The sequence below is a fragment of the Thamnophis sirtalis genome, unplaced genomic scaffold (genome assembly GCF_051295495.1).
Source record: "Thamnophis sirtalis isolate CommonGarterSnake01/CBP01778 unplaced genomic scaffold, rThaSir2_p1.2 scaffold_3, whole genome shotgun sequence".
In the NCBI taxonomy this organism is placed as follows: Eukaryota; Metazoa; Chordata; class Lepidosauria; order Squamata; family Natricidae; genus Thamnophis; species Thamnophis sirtalis.
The window spans coordinates 41,982,807-41,997,543 of NW_028261383.1; the positions used below are offsets into that span (position 1 = coordinate 41,982,807).

The 14,737-nt window shown below is 40.4% G+C and overlaps 1 protein-coding gene across 5 annotated transcripts in view; it reads left to right on the forward strand.

Moving 5' to 3' along the window:
- The window catches only part of PTPRG (protein tyrosine phosphatase receptor type G), a 722,188-nt gene that overhangs the window by 600,288 nt on the left and 107,163 nt on the right, over window positions 1–14,737 (forward strand). For all 5 annotated transcript variants that reach the window (XM_087708786.1, XM_087708785.1, XM_087708789.1 and 2 more), the window contains exon 9: window positions 13,240–13,424. In XM_087708786.1, the coding sequence (XP_087564912.1) occupies window positions 13,240–13,424 (185 nt within the window). The remainder of the gene's footprint in view (window positions 1–13,239; window positions 13,425–14,737) is intronic.

Sequence of the window (14,737 nt, forward strand, 5' to 3'; positions counted from 1 at the left end):
AAAAAAGATCAAAAAATGTAAAAATAAAGCTAAAACCTTACCCTAACCCCCCCAAACCTAACCCTAACCCTAAACCTAACCCTTAACGTAACGAAAAACCTAACGCTAACCCTTAACCTAACGCTAAACGTAACGCTAACGCTCTAACCCTAACCCTTAACCTAACCCTAACCCTTAACCTAACCCTTACCTTTATGTGAATTTGCTTGCTGTAATTTAATTTTTATTTCAATTTTTCGATCTTTTTCGTCGCGTTGTGATGACGTCACATACGCGATTTCGTCGACCGCGCTTTTGTGGAACGCGCTTTTGACGGGTCACGTAAAATCCTTTAGAATGTAGATAGGCATCCAGCATTCTTCCGATCCTAATCTGGTTTTCTTTTTATGTCAGAAAAACAAAAGGGGGGGGGGCGGGAGGACAGCTTTAAAATTGGTTTCAGCCAAGTCCCAGCACATTAGAGGAATTGATTCTGTGAACTGTGGCTGGTGCATTATTATATTCATTGTTTTCTATCAGCGTGAGAAATCAACTTGGCTGCGTGAAGGGGAAGGAATTTTCTCCTTTTGATCATTAGGAAGGGAGTCTACACTGCCAAATTTCTATGCAAACCTGTGCTTTTCCCCCTATAGCTCAACCACATTTTAGCTTAGTTTGGCTTATTTTACTGGTCTAGGGGAAAAAGAAATAAGGATTAGTCTTTGGGTGTGAGACTCTGTTGTGTTTAGAGCTGGACCTGGTTGGTTATGTCCACAACCAAAGGTCACATCATCTCTACTGCACGTGGTCGGCTGCTTAAAAAGGCTTCATCCTATCCTACAGCAAAGATTTTATCCAGCTGTGGCATGACCAATATATGGGAAGCTTTTCAGAGTTCGGTTCTGGAGAGATCGACAGCTTGATTGCCCTCATCCAGAATCTCACATTTCTCCAACAGCCAGAGGAGAGCCATCCCATGTTCAAGAATCAGAAAAATAGCCACTGATCCTCAAGGAGGCTTTATTGATCATTAATTAGTTTGTCAATACCTTACTCCAGTACCCAGATGGACCAAGGAACCTAGACTAGGAAGCAATCAGCCTAGCAAAGCCAGCCACCACCATCATAACAAGAAATGAATCCAACAGGAGCCTCATCATATCCAAGAACAACAGTTGCTGATGCTTCTGCAGCCATTTGAAAGCAAATGCCTACCTACATCCTTTGCCAGATAAATATGATGTGTCTCCAAATCTTCCTTGTTTTGAGTGCATAATGTATGTTCTTGAGATCCAAGAGCTTCTCTGTTGATTAGATCCTTGTAGTCTCTTGATGAGTCTATTGACTGAGAGGAGCTGCAGGCCACACATCCTCTCCTCTCGAGAGCTAATTTTGAGGAGCCTGTCTGGTAGATAATAGCCAACTTTGAGATTTGCCCTCATCAATAGATTGAAATGTTCAGGGCAGGAGTCTGCAATATTATTTCCGCTGATGGTTCAAGATATGCGCTGAAACGAAGGGGCTTAATGGTTTGGTTCAGAAAAACTGATCTGCTTGGACATGGATGTTGGGGGAGTTGGTATGGCAAGTGAAGGTGCTGTTATTTCCTTTCATTCCCTTCTCTCTCCCACTTCACCTATACATTGGAGACTTCTGAAGTTAAACCATGCAGCTGGGATTCAATAGAAGCCTGCTTACTATCCACTTCTCTCTGTACTATGGAGAATCTAGCCGTTACACAAGAGGGTGCCAATGCATCAGTAGAGCACTGTAATTATGGCAAGAAGGGCATTTGGCCAACAGCTGCTCTAAAGGCTCCCAATCAGGCTTGTCAGGAATTGGGATGGTTCCATCTCCAGAGGTTCTAAAGCTGTAGTAGCCAGAGGTTCAGCAGACCTTCAGAGCTGCATAGGGACATTTAGCCATTCCTGTTACCTTGCGAATCTCATTTTGCACTGGAAGACAGGCTCTAATAGATCTTGGCATTACTGGCAACTTCATTAAATCATCTGTGTACACAAATGTACTCTTCTTACACAGCCTGTCAACTCTCTTGATAGGGTTGAGATGATTTGTGGCCGACTGTCATGTTCAGGTCCTATCGTGGAGAGTAGTAAATCACTGCAACTCACCACCAAGAATCATCACCAGCTCTTTAAGCTCTTCTTCACTTTTCCCTTACATGCTTTAGTATTCCTATGGTAGAAGTGGACTGGCTTCACACACGCAACCCACTAGACACACAAAGACATCCTTCAGTGTCCTCTGGATGCAACACTCATCTCCTGCAAGGTGGGGGGGGGGGACTCCAATCAATTCAGAAAAAATAGAGAACTAATCATCCTTGTCTTCCAAATATGTTAGAAGGGAAGGAGAAACTCAAATCCTACATTCCATTGATTCTGTGATTGTATAATCTTATTCCAGGAACATAAATTGCCACATGGCACCCACACTCCAATCATATTTATGATTCTTATCAATAAATTATTTCAAGCAGCTCTGCTTAAAGTAATGTAATGTATAGAGCCGAGGTGGCGCAGTGGTTAAATGCAGCACTGCAGGCTACTTCAGCTGACTGCAGTTCTGCAGTTCGGCTGTTCAAATCTCACCAGCTCAGGGTTGACTCAGCCTTCCATCCTTCCGAGGTGGGTAAAATGAGGACCCGGATTGTTGTTGGGGGCAATATGCTGACTCTGTAAACCGCTTAGAGAGGGCTGAAAGCCCTATGAAGCGGTATATAAGTCTAACTGCTATTGCTATTGCTAATGTATTGATAATATTCATTAAAATACACCTGCAGTCTTTTCCATCCACTGCCAAAGAGGCGACCCTTTTTTCTCAAAAATAATTGTTTTCCCAGTACAGTCCTTGATTACAAGATCTTGAATTGTCTAATTGTTAAAGAACCTTCTCATTGCAAATGAGAAGGTTGCCTCTTCAAGAGAGCCTACAAGATGGACTTCAAGAGAGCTTACCATGTCATTCATATGAAAGAGATGCATATTGTAGACATCCCACAGAAATTGCCTGTCACTACAGGAAGTGTGAATACATAACATTGGCCTTCAGATTTGCAAATAGTCCATCAATCTTTGAGAGATTTATGAGTAATATTTTTCATTATTTCCTGGACAAGTTCTAGCTAGTCTGTTTGGAGGATTTGTTTATGCATTCTGGGTATTCGGCCTCCCATATTGATCATGTCGTTCACAACTCCTCAAAAGCAGTTTCTGTGTTATGCTGGAGAAATGTGACTTTAATGTTCCTGTCTGGGATATTTTTTCAGATACTGTATTATATTTCCTCTGAAGGAGTTCAGATAGATCTGGGAAAGTAAAGTCTATTTTATCTTGGGAGCTCCTGCACTATCAAAGGTGCATAGCTTCCTTGGGATTTGCCAGTGTTTACTATAAATTCATTTCTGATTTGTCTGTGTCACTGACTCTCTCTCTCGTGTGGCTGGCTCAGCTTGTCCAGAAGGGTATCTCTTTCAGAGAGATTCCAAATGAGCCTTGCATTAACTCAAACAGATATTCGCTTCTTAGCCCCCTCATCCATCTTCTCACCTCCGTGTTAGTCAGGCTGATTTCGCCTTGGGAGTTGTACGTCAGCAATCTGCTCTGAGTTTCCAAGCAACTTCCTCCCTTGTGTATTTTTTTTCTTCTCAATAGCTGAACAAAGTTCTCATAGTTTTTAAGCAGGATGTTTTCTTTCGGCCATTTGAAAAGGCCTATCAAATCTGGAGCCATTTTCTAGAAATTTTAGGTTTTAGGTTTTAGGTTTTATTAGTATTTGTAGGCCGCCCTTTTCCCTGAGGGGACTCAGGGCGGCTCACAGAAAACCAGGGAGAGGGGGATACAACATTAAGACAACAACATATAATAAAATAGTAAGCAACATCCATTCATCATTCGGGCGGGGTAGCGGTTCTTATCCCCAGGCCTGACGGGCGAGCCAGTTCTTCAAGGCTATGCGGAAGGCCTGGACGGTGGGGAGGGTACGAATCTCCACGGGGAGCTCGTTCCAAAGGGCCGGGGAAATATGTAGAAGTTTAGAATAAATCACAGGAAGCAAGGGTAATTACAGTCTTTTCATAAGCTTACTCAACATCAGTTAGATAGGTTCACAACACATTTCTGGAACACCTTATTTCAGGTATTGGTGCCTCTGCCCATTATTTATGGTTGGGTAGGGAAAGTGGGAAGAAAAATGCCCATTTGCCATAACTTGTTTTAACTTTCGGCATGATAGTTGGCCAGATTTTTATCCATAACAGAGTGCAGTCCTCGATTTATTATTGTAATGGAGTCTGAAATTGCAGTTATAAGTCATTGTGGTCATAACCTGAGGGCATCATGTGACCAGACCCAATTTTGTGATGTTATTTGTGACAGTATTGAAACAATTCAATTTTCCCTAATGGGTGTTTTTTGCCAGAAAGTGGAAGTAAATACCCCAAACCAGCACAACGAAACCCTCACAAATCACAGTCATATAACCACGGGGTACTACAAATAGCCATAAAAGTAAGCTGGTTGGCCAAGCAGCCAAAGTGACTATGGTAAATAGCTTTTGGGAGGTCCATTATAACTTCTAAGTCGAGGATGACCTATAATTACTATGGAAATAGAGGTAGGACCTACTCCTCCCATTCTAAATCTGGTTTTTGGATCCTAGTTGGTTTCTGTTCCTTCCATATATGCACAGGTAGAAAAGGAATATATTGTAGGCACAGTAGAATTTCTCAGGGAAGGCATGTTGGTTATCAACAACCGAAGGTTGCTCAGCTCAAGGCTGAGAAACACAAGGTTAAATATGCTTTAAGGCAATAGGAAAGGCAAGAGAAAGAAGCTCTGTAATTAAATTGCTGCAGATGTAAAAAGTGTCTCCACTTCATGTTGATTAAAGTAGATTCTTCCTAGTATACCACAAGGATTATAGCGGTGCTCTGTCAAGTGTCTGAGAGGCCTTGGCCCAGTTTGGTGGGGGTTCTTGGCGTCAAGGAAATATCAGGATGCAGGCCAGGTTAGAGTAAAAAAAAAAAATCCCAGAAGAAGACAGTTGCACATCATTTTTGTATTGCTCCCAAGAAAGCTACATGGATGTGTCATAAAGCCATCAGTGGTCAAGGATGACATTAAGATCTTACCATTTCTATCCTTTGAAACCATACCTCTGTTGATGCCACCTAAAATTGCATGGGCCTATTTACCAGCCATCTCCCACAAAGTTTTGTGGTCAAAGAGTATCCCAGTATGTTTAATGACTTAATAGCCAGCCATCAATATCCTAAGGAACAACTAAAAATCAGTCAGTCTCTTTCTTTCTTTCTTTCTTTCTTTCTTTCTTTCTTTCTTTCTTTCTTTCTTTCTTTCTTTCTTTCTTTCTCTCTCTCTCTCTCTCTCTCTCTCTCTCTCTCTCTCTCTCTCTCTCTCTCTCTCTCTCTCTCTCTCTCTCTCTCTCTCTCTCATATCTTTGTCTGCCTGCCTGCCTGCCTGACTACCTACCTACCTACCTACCCCCCCTCTCTCATCTTTGTCTGCCTGCCTGCCTGCCTGCCTGCTTACCTACCCACCCACCCACCCACCTACCTACCCCCCCTCTCTCTCTCATGTTTAGAACAGCCCAGTTCTGGAGAGAGAGAAGTTCCCTGAGGATGGGCTCCAGCACAAGCCCAAAAATTTGGAAGGCTAAATCTATGGTCCCGGTGACCAACTCAGATTGGATCATGCAATATTTCAGTATCGTTGTCTCAAGTAATATTATTAAGCCACGTATTCTGCACATAATTTAGGTGCATTTGATATTTATTTCCTAAATGAAGAACTTTGTAATTTTCTCTATGCATTTTCATACATCATCGTTGATTTTGCTAACTCATAAGAATTGTATTGTATTGTATTGTATTTGGTTTATTTGTATGCCGCCCTTCTCCAGGAGGGACTCAAATTGGGGTATTTGTGACTTATAGGTTATTAGCTACCCCATCAAGGTTTGTGCTGTCAACAAATCTGATGAGAGGACTGTGCAGTTCTTTGCATTTGAACGAGAAAAGGTATATCTGACATATACCTATTGGCTGCCCTTTGCAGCTGACACGAGATCCGAGAAAACAATAGTTGTAACTGCTCATGGGCATTATACATTCTGTGTGGACCTTGATACACTCCGAGCTTGTTTGTTTTCCTGCAGATGTTTCATTACCCAACTAGGTAACCTCTTCTAGTACTGAGGGATAGTTGGCTAATGAAATATTTGCAAGAAAACCTCCAAGTTCAAAGAGCACCAAGGATTCCACAATTCAACCTGAGCCACAAAGATTCTCTATTCTATTGGTACTGTTCATTCTGTAGCATCTTTTTTCACTTCACTATTTGAAAGTTGTTCCCTCACCTCTTCATCCAAGTCATAATAAAAATACCGAAAAAGAGTAGGATCTAGGACTGAATGCTGCAGCATCCTGCCTCTCCTAGCTTAATGAGGAACCAATGATAAACACATTTTGAATAAGACTTTTGAACCAGATTCTATTCTTATCATTGTTATATTGTCCAGCCCATACAGCCCATATTTATTCTGAGAATTGATGATTGATGATTCTCACAGTTCTAAAAAAAAGCAAAATTGAGGCTTATAAACAGCTTACTGTCTCTACTACAGACAATTCCTGAGCACCAATCTCTAATTCCATGCCTTCTGAGTATTGGCAAAAAAATAAATAAATACTGTTTACATCCATTAAACATTTTTAAATGCTTGTGTTACTTGTCCACCTGTCACTAAAATGCATAGCATTCGGAACAAGTGTAAAATAATTTTTGGCCAATCAGTGAGTGGGGAATAAGGGATTCAATACAGATAACATTGAAGTTGCTTTCTAGTTTGTATTTTTGTTAAGTGGAAGTCTCAAAAAATGTCTAGATTCTGGTTACCCAGAGTTAGTTAACTTTAACATTGAATCGGGGTTAAGAGGGGTGCAGAGAAAGAGGGAAAAAAGAAAATAGGATTAGCCGTGTTTGGTCTGGGCAAGCCAAACTGAACATTTAGTTTCTCACAGTGGATAACTGGATGCTTGTGGATGTTTCCACTCAAAAACATCCTACTGTTGTTGCCATGCATTTGATATTTGGAAATAGCCTTCCCTCAAAGCAGAGCTAACATCAAGACTTCAAGTCAAACGGCTGTCAGTAGATCTTTTTTCCATAGAAAAAGAGTCTTGGTGGTGCAGCGGTTAGAATGCAGTACTGCAGGCTACTTCTGCCAACTGCCGGCTGCCTGAAATTTGGTAGATTGAATCTCACCAGGTTCAAGGTTGACTCAGCCTTCCATCCTTCCGAGGTGGATAAAATGAGGACCCAGATTGTTGGGGACTCTGTAAACCGCTTAGAGGGGGGCTGTAAAGCACTATGAAGCAATATATATAAGTCTTAAGTGCTACTGTTATTGCTATTTATCCAACCTGCCTTTAAAGCTATCCAGGATAATAGTCATTATCCCATCGTGTGCTAGTGAATTCCAATAGTTAATTATGTGCTGTAGGAAGAAGCCCTTTCTTTTGTCTCTTCTAAATCTCCTTCCTGTATGCTAGTCCAGTTGTATTTTAAGGAGAGGAACTTGTGTCTGACCATTTACTCCCCATATTGTGCATGATTCATTCTCCTTGATCATATCTTCCTTCATTTGTCTTTTGTCTGTGTAAAGGATCCAAGATATTTTTGTAAAGCAGATTTTTCAGCCCTCCTTTTGTTTTGATGCCTTCTTTGACACTGTTCTGTTTATTTTTTTTTAATATCTCAGATACAGATTTACTATCCGTTTATATAAAGGCATTCCATTGATGATAGTTCCCTTTCCCTTACCTTCACAGTTTTCGCACACCGATTCTTCAATTTGCATAAACTTTCTACTGTTTCACCAATTTTGTTTTTCCTGAATGATTATAGATAACCCAGTCCTCATGTATATATGTGAGGTTAAGATTCTCCCCCCCTCCCAATGAAATCACTTTACACTTAGTTAAATTGAACTGCTTATACCATTGAGATGAATGTTCATCTAATTCAAAAGATCCTTCTGGAACTCTTCACATTTCCTTTTTTTCACCACCCTGAATACTATGATGTCATCTGTAGATTTGCCCAGCTCAGTGTGATCCACGTCCATATCATGAGCATTTATGGCCATGGATCTTTGAGAAGCTTTACTTCTTGTTTCCTTCCTTTCTCTGAGAAAATTTTCCCTCTATTTTGATTCTTTGAGCTTTTTAAACCGATTACCACTCAGTGAAAGGAAAGTTTCTCTGTTACTCTTCCAATTTCAAGACAGGGTTGGCTATCTTATATAGCAAAAGCAGATGCAAATCCCAAATCCTTCCTGGTAAACCTTCTTGTCTTCTTTCAGTATCCCTTTCGTTCTTCATTGTCTGGTGGCCCAATCACCCTCTATGGCTATTTTGTTTTTGGGGGGCAGAGCTGTGTATTGTTTTGAACATATGTTTAAAAGCTTCTGATTGTTTTCCTTAATGGCTTTTTGACTTGCCCCCCCCCCCCCCCCCCCAATGTATCTTTTTACCATCTGCGCAATATTTCTGCCAGGACTTCTGTTCCATTTTATTCTCCTCATTAGGACAGGCTCATTTCCTGCAGGAAGCCTTCATAACTTTTACAGCTTCCCAGCTACTACTAAAAAAGGCATGCTGGCCTCTTCCTAGATTTGATTGGCCCATTCTGATACCGTACTATATATTCCACTGGAGTCTCAAAAACTGAGGAACCATGTGAAGATACTGTGAAGAAATTTACCCTTTTGACTTCATTTTTCACCAGCCTCCACATTTTTGGAGGTTTCTATTTTTACAAGAGGAAAAAGGACAATGAAACTTCATAATTCCACTATGTAGATTAACAGCTATTGAATGTGATTTGCAGATACAATGTGCAGTGATGGTTTTACAAGCTGGACGGATGCCGTAAAGTCACATGCTTCTCACCATTATTGTGGGTTCACGGCCTCTCCCTTGTAGACTGTCAGCACGTAACCTCTGCATAATTAAATTAAGCTTTTGTCAATTCTTTCAATAAAGTTTTCCATGCTCTTCTTCTTAAATTAATGTAAGGAAGTTATGGTTCTCAGCCATATGTAACGCTCTCTACATGGGGCTGCCCTTGAAGAGCACCCAGAAGCTGGTCCAGAATGCGGCTGCGCGGGTTATCATGGGGGCACCTAGGTGCTCCCATGTTACACCCCTTTTAGGCAGCCTGCACTGGTTGCCGGTTGTCTTCCAGGTGCGATTCAAGGTACTAATTATGACCTTTAAAGCGTTCCATGGCTTAGGCCCAGGATACCTGCGAGACCACCTACTGCCACCAGTAGCCTCCCACCGCCCAATGCGATCCCACAGAGTTGGCCTCTTCAGGGTGCCGTCGGCCAGACAGTGTCAGCTAGTGACCCCCAGGGGGAGAGCCTTCTCTGTGGGAGCGCCTTCCCTCTGGAATGAGCTGCCCCCAGAGCTTCGTATAATCCCCGACCTCCGGTCCTTCCGACACGCCCTAAAAAGTTGGCTTTTCCAGCAAGCCAGCCTGGCCTGAACAAAACAAAATAAATTATTGATCATTGTTAATTTTAATTTTTTTTAAAAAAATGTTATTGTCAATTCTAATTGGGTTTTTTGGGGATATTCTATTTAATTTTTTTTTAACTTTTGTATTATGTTTCTTTTAATGTTGTACGCCGCCCTGAATCCTTGGGAGAAGGGCGGCATATAAATCTAATAAACCTAAACCTAAATCTATTTCATGTATATCCATCTCTTCAGATATATTACCTAGAATAATATAGAATATAGAAAGTGTAGAGAAGGACGTGCAAAAAAAAGGAAGATAGGAGCGTGCAGGGCATCGTTCCTCTTAATTTTTGGATAACTCCACCAAAATCAACCCAAGTCCTCAACTGTTTTTCCTATGGGTCATAAGCTTTTCAAAGACAATATTTCTTCAGTCTCAAAGGCGAACTCCAATACAGCCACTCCTTCCTCTACACTAGCCCATGATGTAGTTGCAATATGAGTGATATGAATCCTGATGGCCAACGAAAGGATCACTTCAGCAATGCTGGAGAAGAGCTTTGAATGGTAAAAGTGACAGTGTACACCAAGGGTGTTCAACCTTGGCAAGTTTAAGACTTGTAGACTTCAACTCCCAGAATTCCACAGCCAGCTATGTTTGAAGTCCAACAAGTTTTAAAGTTGCCAAGATTGGATAACCATAAGTATCTCTATTGACCTTGGGGATGTTGTCATGGGGACCCTTCACTACACCTCATTATCTGATAATCTCAGGGACCATGGATTTAGAATTTTTCAACAGCATCTGAAAGCCTGAATCATGGATTCCTATCTTAAAATAACTAGGGAGGGTGGGGTGGGGGGGATGTGATTTTTATCAGTAGCCTATTAGTGCCATCTAGTGTTCACCATTAAGATATATTTTATTTCTATCACTTAAGAGTGTGGGGGAAGATTTTACCTGTACGATTCAGAGATTCAGCAATTAGTTTCACAAACATGGCATATCATTTCACCTGACTTCACCTTAGAACAGGTATATCTTTACACTTGGGTTTCACATTTATCATTGCTGAGTTATGATCTCTATTCTGGCCATTCCTTAATATTAGAAATAATTTGCTGTGGTTGCAGCGATTTCTTCCTCAGCTGAAAATCCTATATATGGTGATCTAAACTCCCACATTTATAATCATTATAAAATATAGACTTCCATAAGGTGCTTTACACCTATTGCGCTACAACTAACAGAATCCCTTACTAATAAGTGCAAAGCAATTCTGAGAAATTAGTCCCTGGTTGGAGAAAACTGTCATAGTGTTACTTTTGCAGTGACTCAAGTGGTGGATTAGCCTCACCACTACATAGAGGAACGCATAGTTACTGCAGGTTAGATGCATGCACAATCATTTTTGAATTATGACTTTTTAGGATCCATAGGAAATGTCAACTGGCAGGAACTAGAAAATGTGCCTTCTCTGCTGTACAGCCTCAGAGTTGAGGATTACCCCAGCCCTGCTGGCCTTCTGTAGAACCTTGAAGGCCTGGGTTTGTACCAAACCTGAGACCCTTAAGGCATGAAGGACCCTGCTTTCTGGCTACATTGACATCTATGATGACATTTTTTCCTTGACTACCATATATATTTAATTTGTATTGTAACAGTTTTATAATTGTTCCCTGCTCAGAATCACTTGCTTGAGATGGACAACTATAGAAATTGAATGAATGGAAGATGGGTGGATGGATGGATTGATGGATGGATATAGATAGATTATATATACATATATACATATATACATATATACATATATACATATATACATATATACATATATACATATATACATATATACATATATACATACATACATACATACATACATACATACATACATACATATATATATATATATATATATAAGATTTTTACAACCCCTGGTAAGCCCCAATTATGGGAGGAAGCCAACTGCTTCCATCATCTGTCAATCGGCTCGTCACAAGAGTCCATCACGACAGAAACCCAATGTTTTTTACTGTTGCCTTTGTTATATTTGTGTTTTTTTATTTCTATCACCCTGGCTTTGCTGATAACGGATAAGAGCCTGTGGCCTAATGGCTAAGAAGTCTGCCTAGTATGTAATATAGTCCAGGTTCAACTCCCAGTAAGGGTATGGCTAGCTGATGAGAGCTAAATAGCTTGAAATAGATCTATACTAGTCTCCCTTTATTTATTTATCAGCATAAATAAACACACACACACACACACACACACACACACACATATATATACAGGGCGGGGCATAACCTTTTCCTAGGGGGTCACAGCAACACTTGTAATAACAACACAAATAATTCATACACCATTCGAAAGCCCATCAAAAACTGAGTTTATTGACACGATTTAATAGTCAGTATGACCACCATTAGCCCTTCGAACAGCATTCAAACGAGGTGCCTCTTGAAAGGCAATGCATTTTATTCTGTCAATGATCCTTTGTTCTTCCGAATCGAATTTTCCAGCCATTCTTAAAGCAAATTTAACATTTAATAGCTCATTCAATTCAGTTTTTTATGGGCTTTAAAATGAGGTGTCGCGGAAGTTGTAAACTGCTGTCGATCTTGCTGTGACCCCCTAGGAAAAGGTTATGCCCCGCCCTAGAATTGCAAAATAATGACTGTTTGAAGATTTGTTGTGTTCTTATCCACCTCGTTTGAATGCTGTTCGAAGGGCTAATGGTGGTCATACTGACTATTAAATCGTGTCAATAAACTCAGTTTTTGATGGGCTTTCGAATGGTGTATGAATTATTTGTGTTGTTATTACAAGTGTTGCTGTGACCCCCTAGGAAAAGGTTATGCCCCGCCCTGTATGTTGTATTTGCTTATAAATAAATAAAGGGAGTGTATATATATATACACACCCACATACATACATACACACATACATATACATATACAGATACATATACAGATAGATTGATAGATAGATAGATAGATAGATAGATAGATAGATAGATAGATAGATAGATAGATAGATAGATAGATAGATAGATAGATTGATTGATTCAATTGTTAGGCAATTTGTTTTTAAACCTGAGAAAGAGAAATGTGCATCTTGATTCCTTGCCTGACACATGAATTGATATCCAAATTTAAGAGATTCTAAGGAGTGTTTCATTCTCAAGATATACTCAGGCAGCAATATTCATAGTACTTTGGTTAAACAGACATTGCAGGGTTGATAATGTTGTCATGGGTGCATTTTGTTAAAAGAATGTAAGGCAATTATGTCATCTTAGTGTTTCTGATTATTTTATTTATGCCTGGTCCACTGGACCTGCATTAATAATATTTTCTCTTGCTGTGATATAAAATAGAAAACTTCAAAAACAGAAGCATGATCAGAAGAGCTTACCTTAAGCAACTCTCTTCAAACTCCTCTTCGGTAATTCTTGAGGCAATAGAGATACAAGCATCTCAGAAACTGCATGACTGAAATTCTAGATTTAGATGTTTACAAGTTTATATTGTCGTTATGTCACAGTAACTATACATATGTACATACTCGGCCGGATACAATTCAATATCAACTCTGACTGCAAAATAATTTTTTAGACAATTCTCTGGCAACTGTTGTCTCATCTCATATCCTGACAGCATATCATGTTTTTTCTTTTTCTCCTTTTATCTAGTTTGCAGTACCCCTCCTGTCAATATGAAAGTGAAACTCGTTAACAGAACAGCCTTGCTGGTGACCTGGAATCAACCAGAGATTATCTATCATCCACCCATTATGAACTATATGATTTCCTACAGTTGGAGTAAAAATGAAGATGAAAAGGAGAAGACGTTCACTAAAGACAGTGACAAGGACCTGGTAAAGTTACAGCCGTCTGACATTGCCATTGGTGTTAAGATAACCTCACTTTCTCTGTCCTCAGTTGAAATTATGGATATAAAATGTCTAGAGCTGTGATGGTGAACCTATGGCACACATGCCACAGGTGGCACACAGAGCCCTCCGTGTGGGCAGAGGAGCTGTTGCCCCAGCTCAGCTCCACCACGCATGTGCATGTGGCTCTCGACAGCCAGCTGATTTTTGGGTCTCTGCCGCGTATACACAGGAGGCGGAGACATGTGAGCATGGACGTGGGGTTGCGCTCACATACACGGGGAGGGGTGGAGCACGGGGGTGTATGGCGCCACCCCATAATCTGTTTTGGGTCCCAGGAGGCTGCAGAGAGGTCTGCTAGGTCCAAAAAAGGACGCGGGAGGAGTGCACATTACATTATGGGTGCGGGCACGCATGTGTGCATCCTGTCGCACACATGCACACTTTCGGCATGTGACAACAAAAAGGTTAGCCATCACTAGTCTTGAACTGATTTTCAAATTTGCACTGAATTCTGTTAACAACATGGATGGCAATGAGATCCCATTTCATAATAAGAAACCACCTTAATCCCATTCTTTCTCTGAATGGTTTAGAGTACAGAGTACTATATATCAGCAAAGGTCAAAAAGGTTGCCCCCTACGGATCCAATTTGGATGGTTGTACTAAAGTCAATGTTTTTGTCCTACCCTTTATCTGGAATGCCCATCCAAGATTTCCTAAAATGGAAACTAATGCTCTTACAAATTATTGGCAGTACCCTGGGACTGTTTATGCTAACAGGGTTAAGTGTTTGGAATCATCTACAGCTAGGACCTGGAAGGAATTGGCTTTACAGGAAGCCAATTCTTTGCTTTCTGAGCATAGTGATTGTGTAATGAAGAAGCTGCTAAGATTTAACAAGAAATGTCAGCACAACTCATGGAAATCCACATTTGGGTTGGAATATCAACCCAGAGACAAGCAACAATTACCAAAGCCCTTAAAATTCCACATGTGAAGAAGTAGAATGACACATTCCATTTTGTGAGGGCTCAACTTATTGCTAATCAAAGAAAGTCTCTGGAATAATGTAATCAGTCATTGTATGTGCACATAAAAATGCAGCCACAGGGAAGTTAAACTCCTAATGATAGTTATCTTTTTCTCCTTTGCAAATCCATCCTCCTTGGGTGCCATTCAATCAGTTTTAGAATAATATGTCTCTTATTCTTTCTTAGATTAAGGCTCTTTTACACTTAATTTTCCATCTATGCTTTCAATTTCCCCCACTAGAAGTTGTTATTTGGGTCATAGG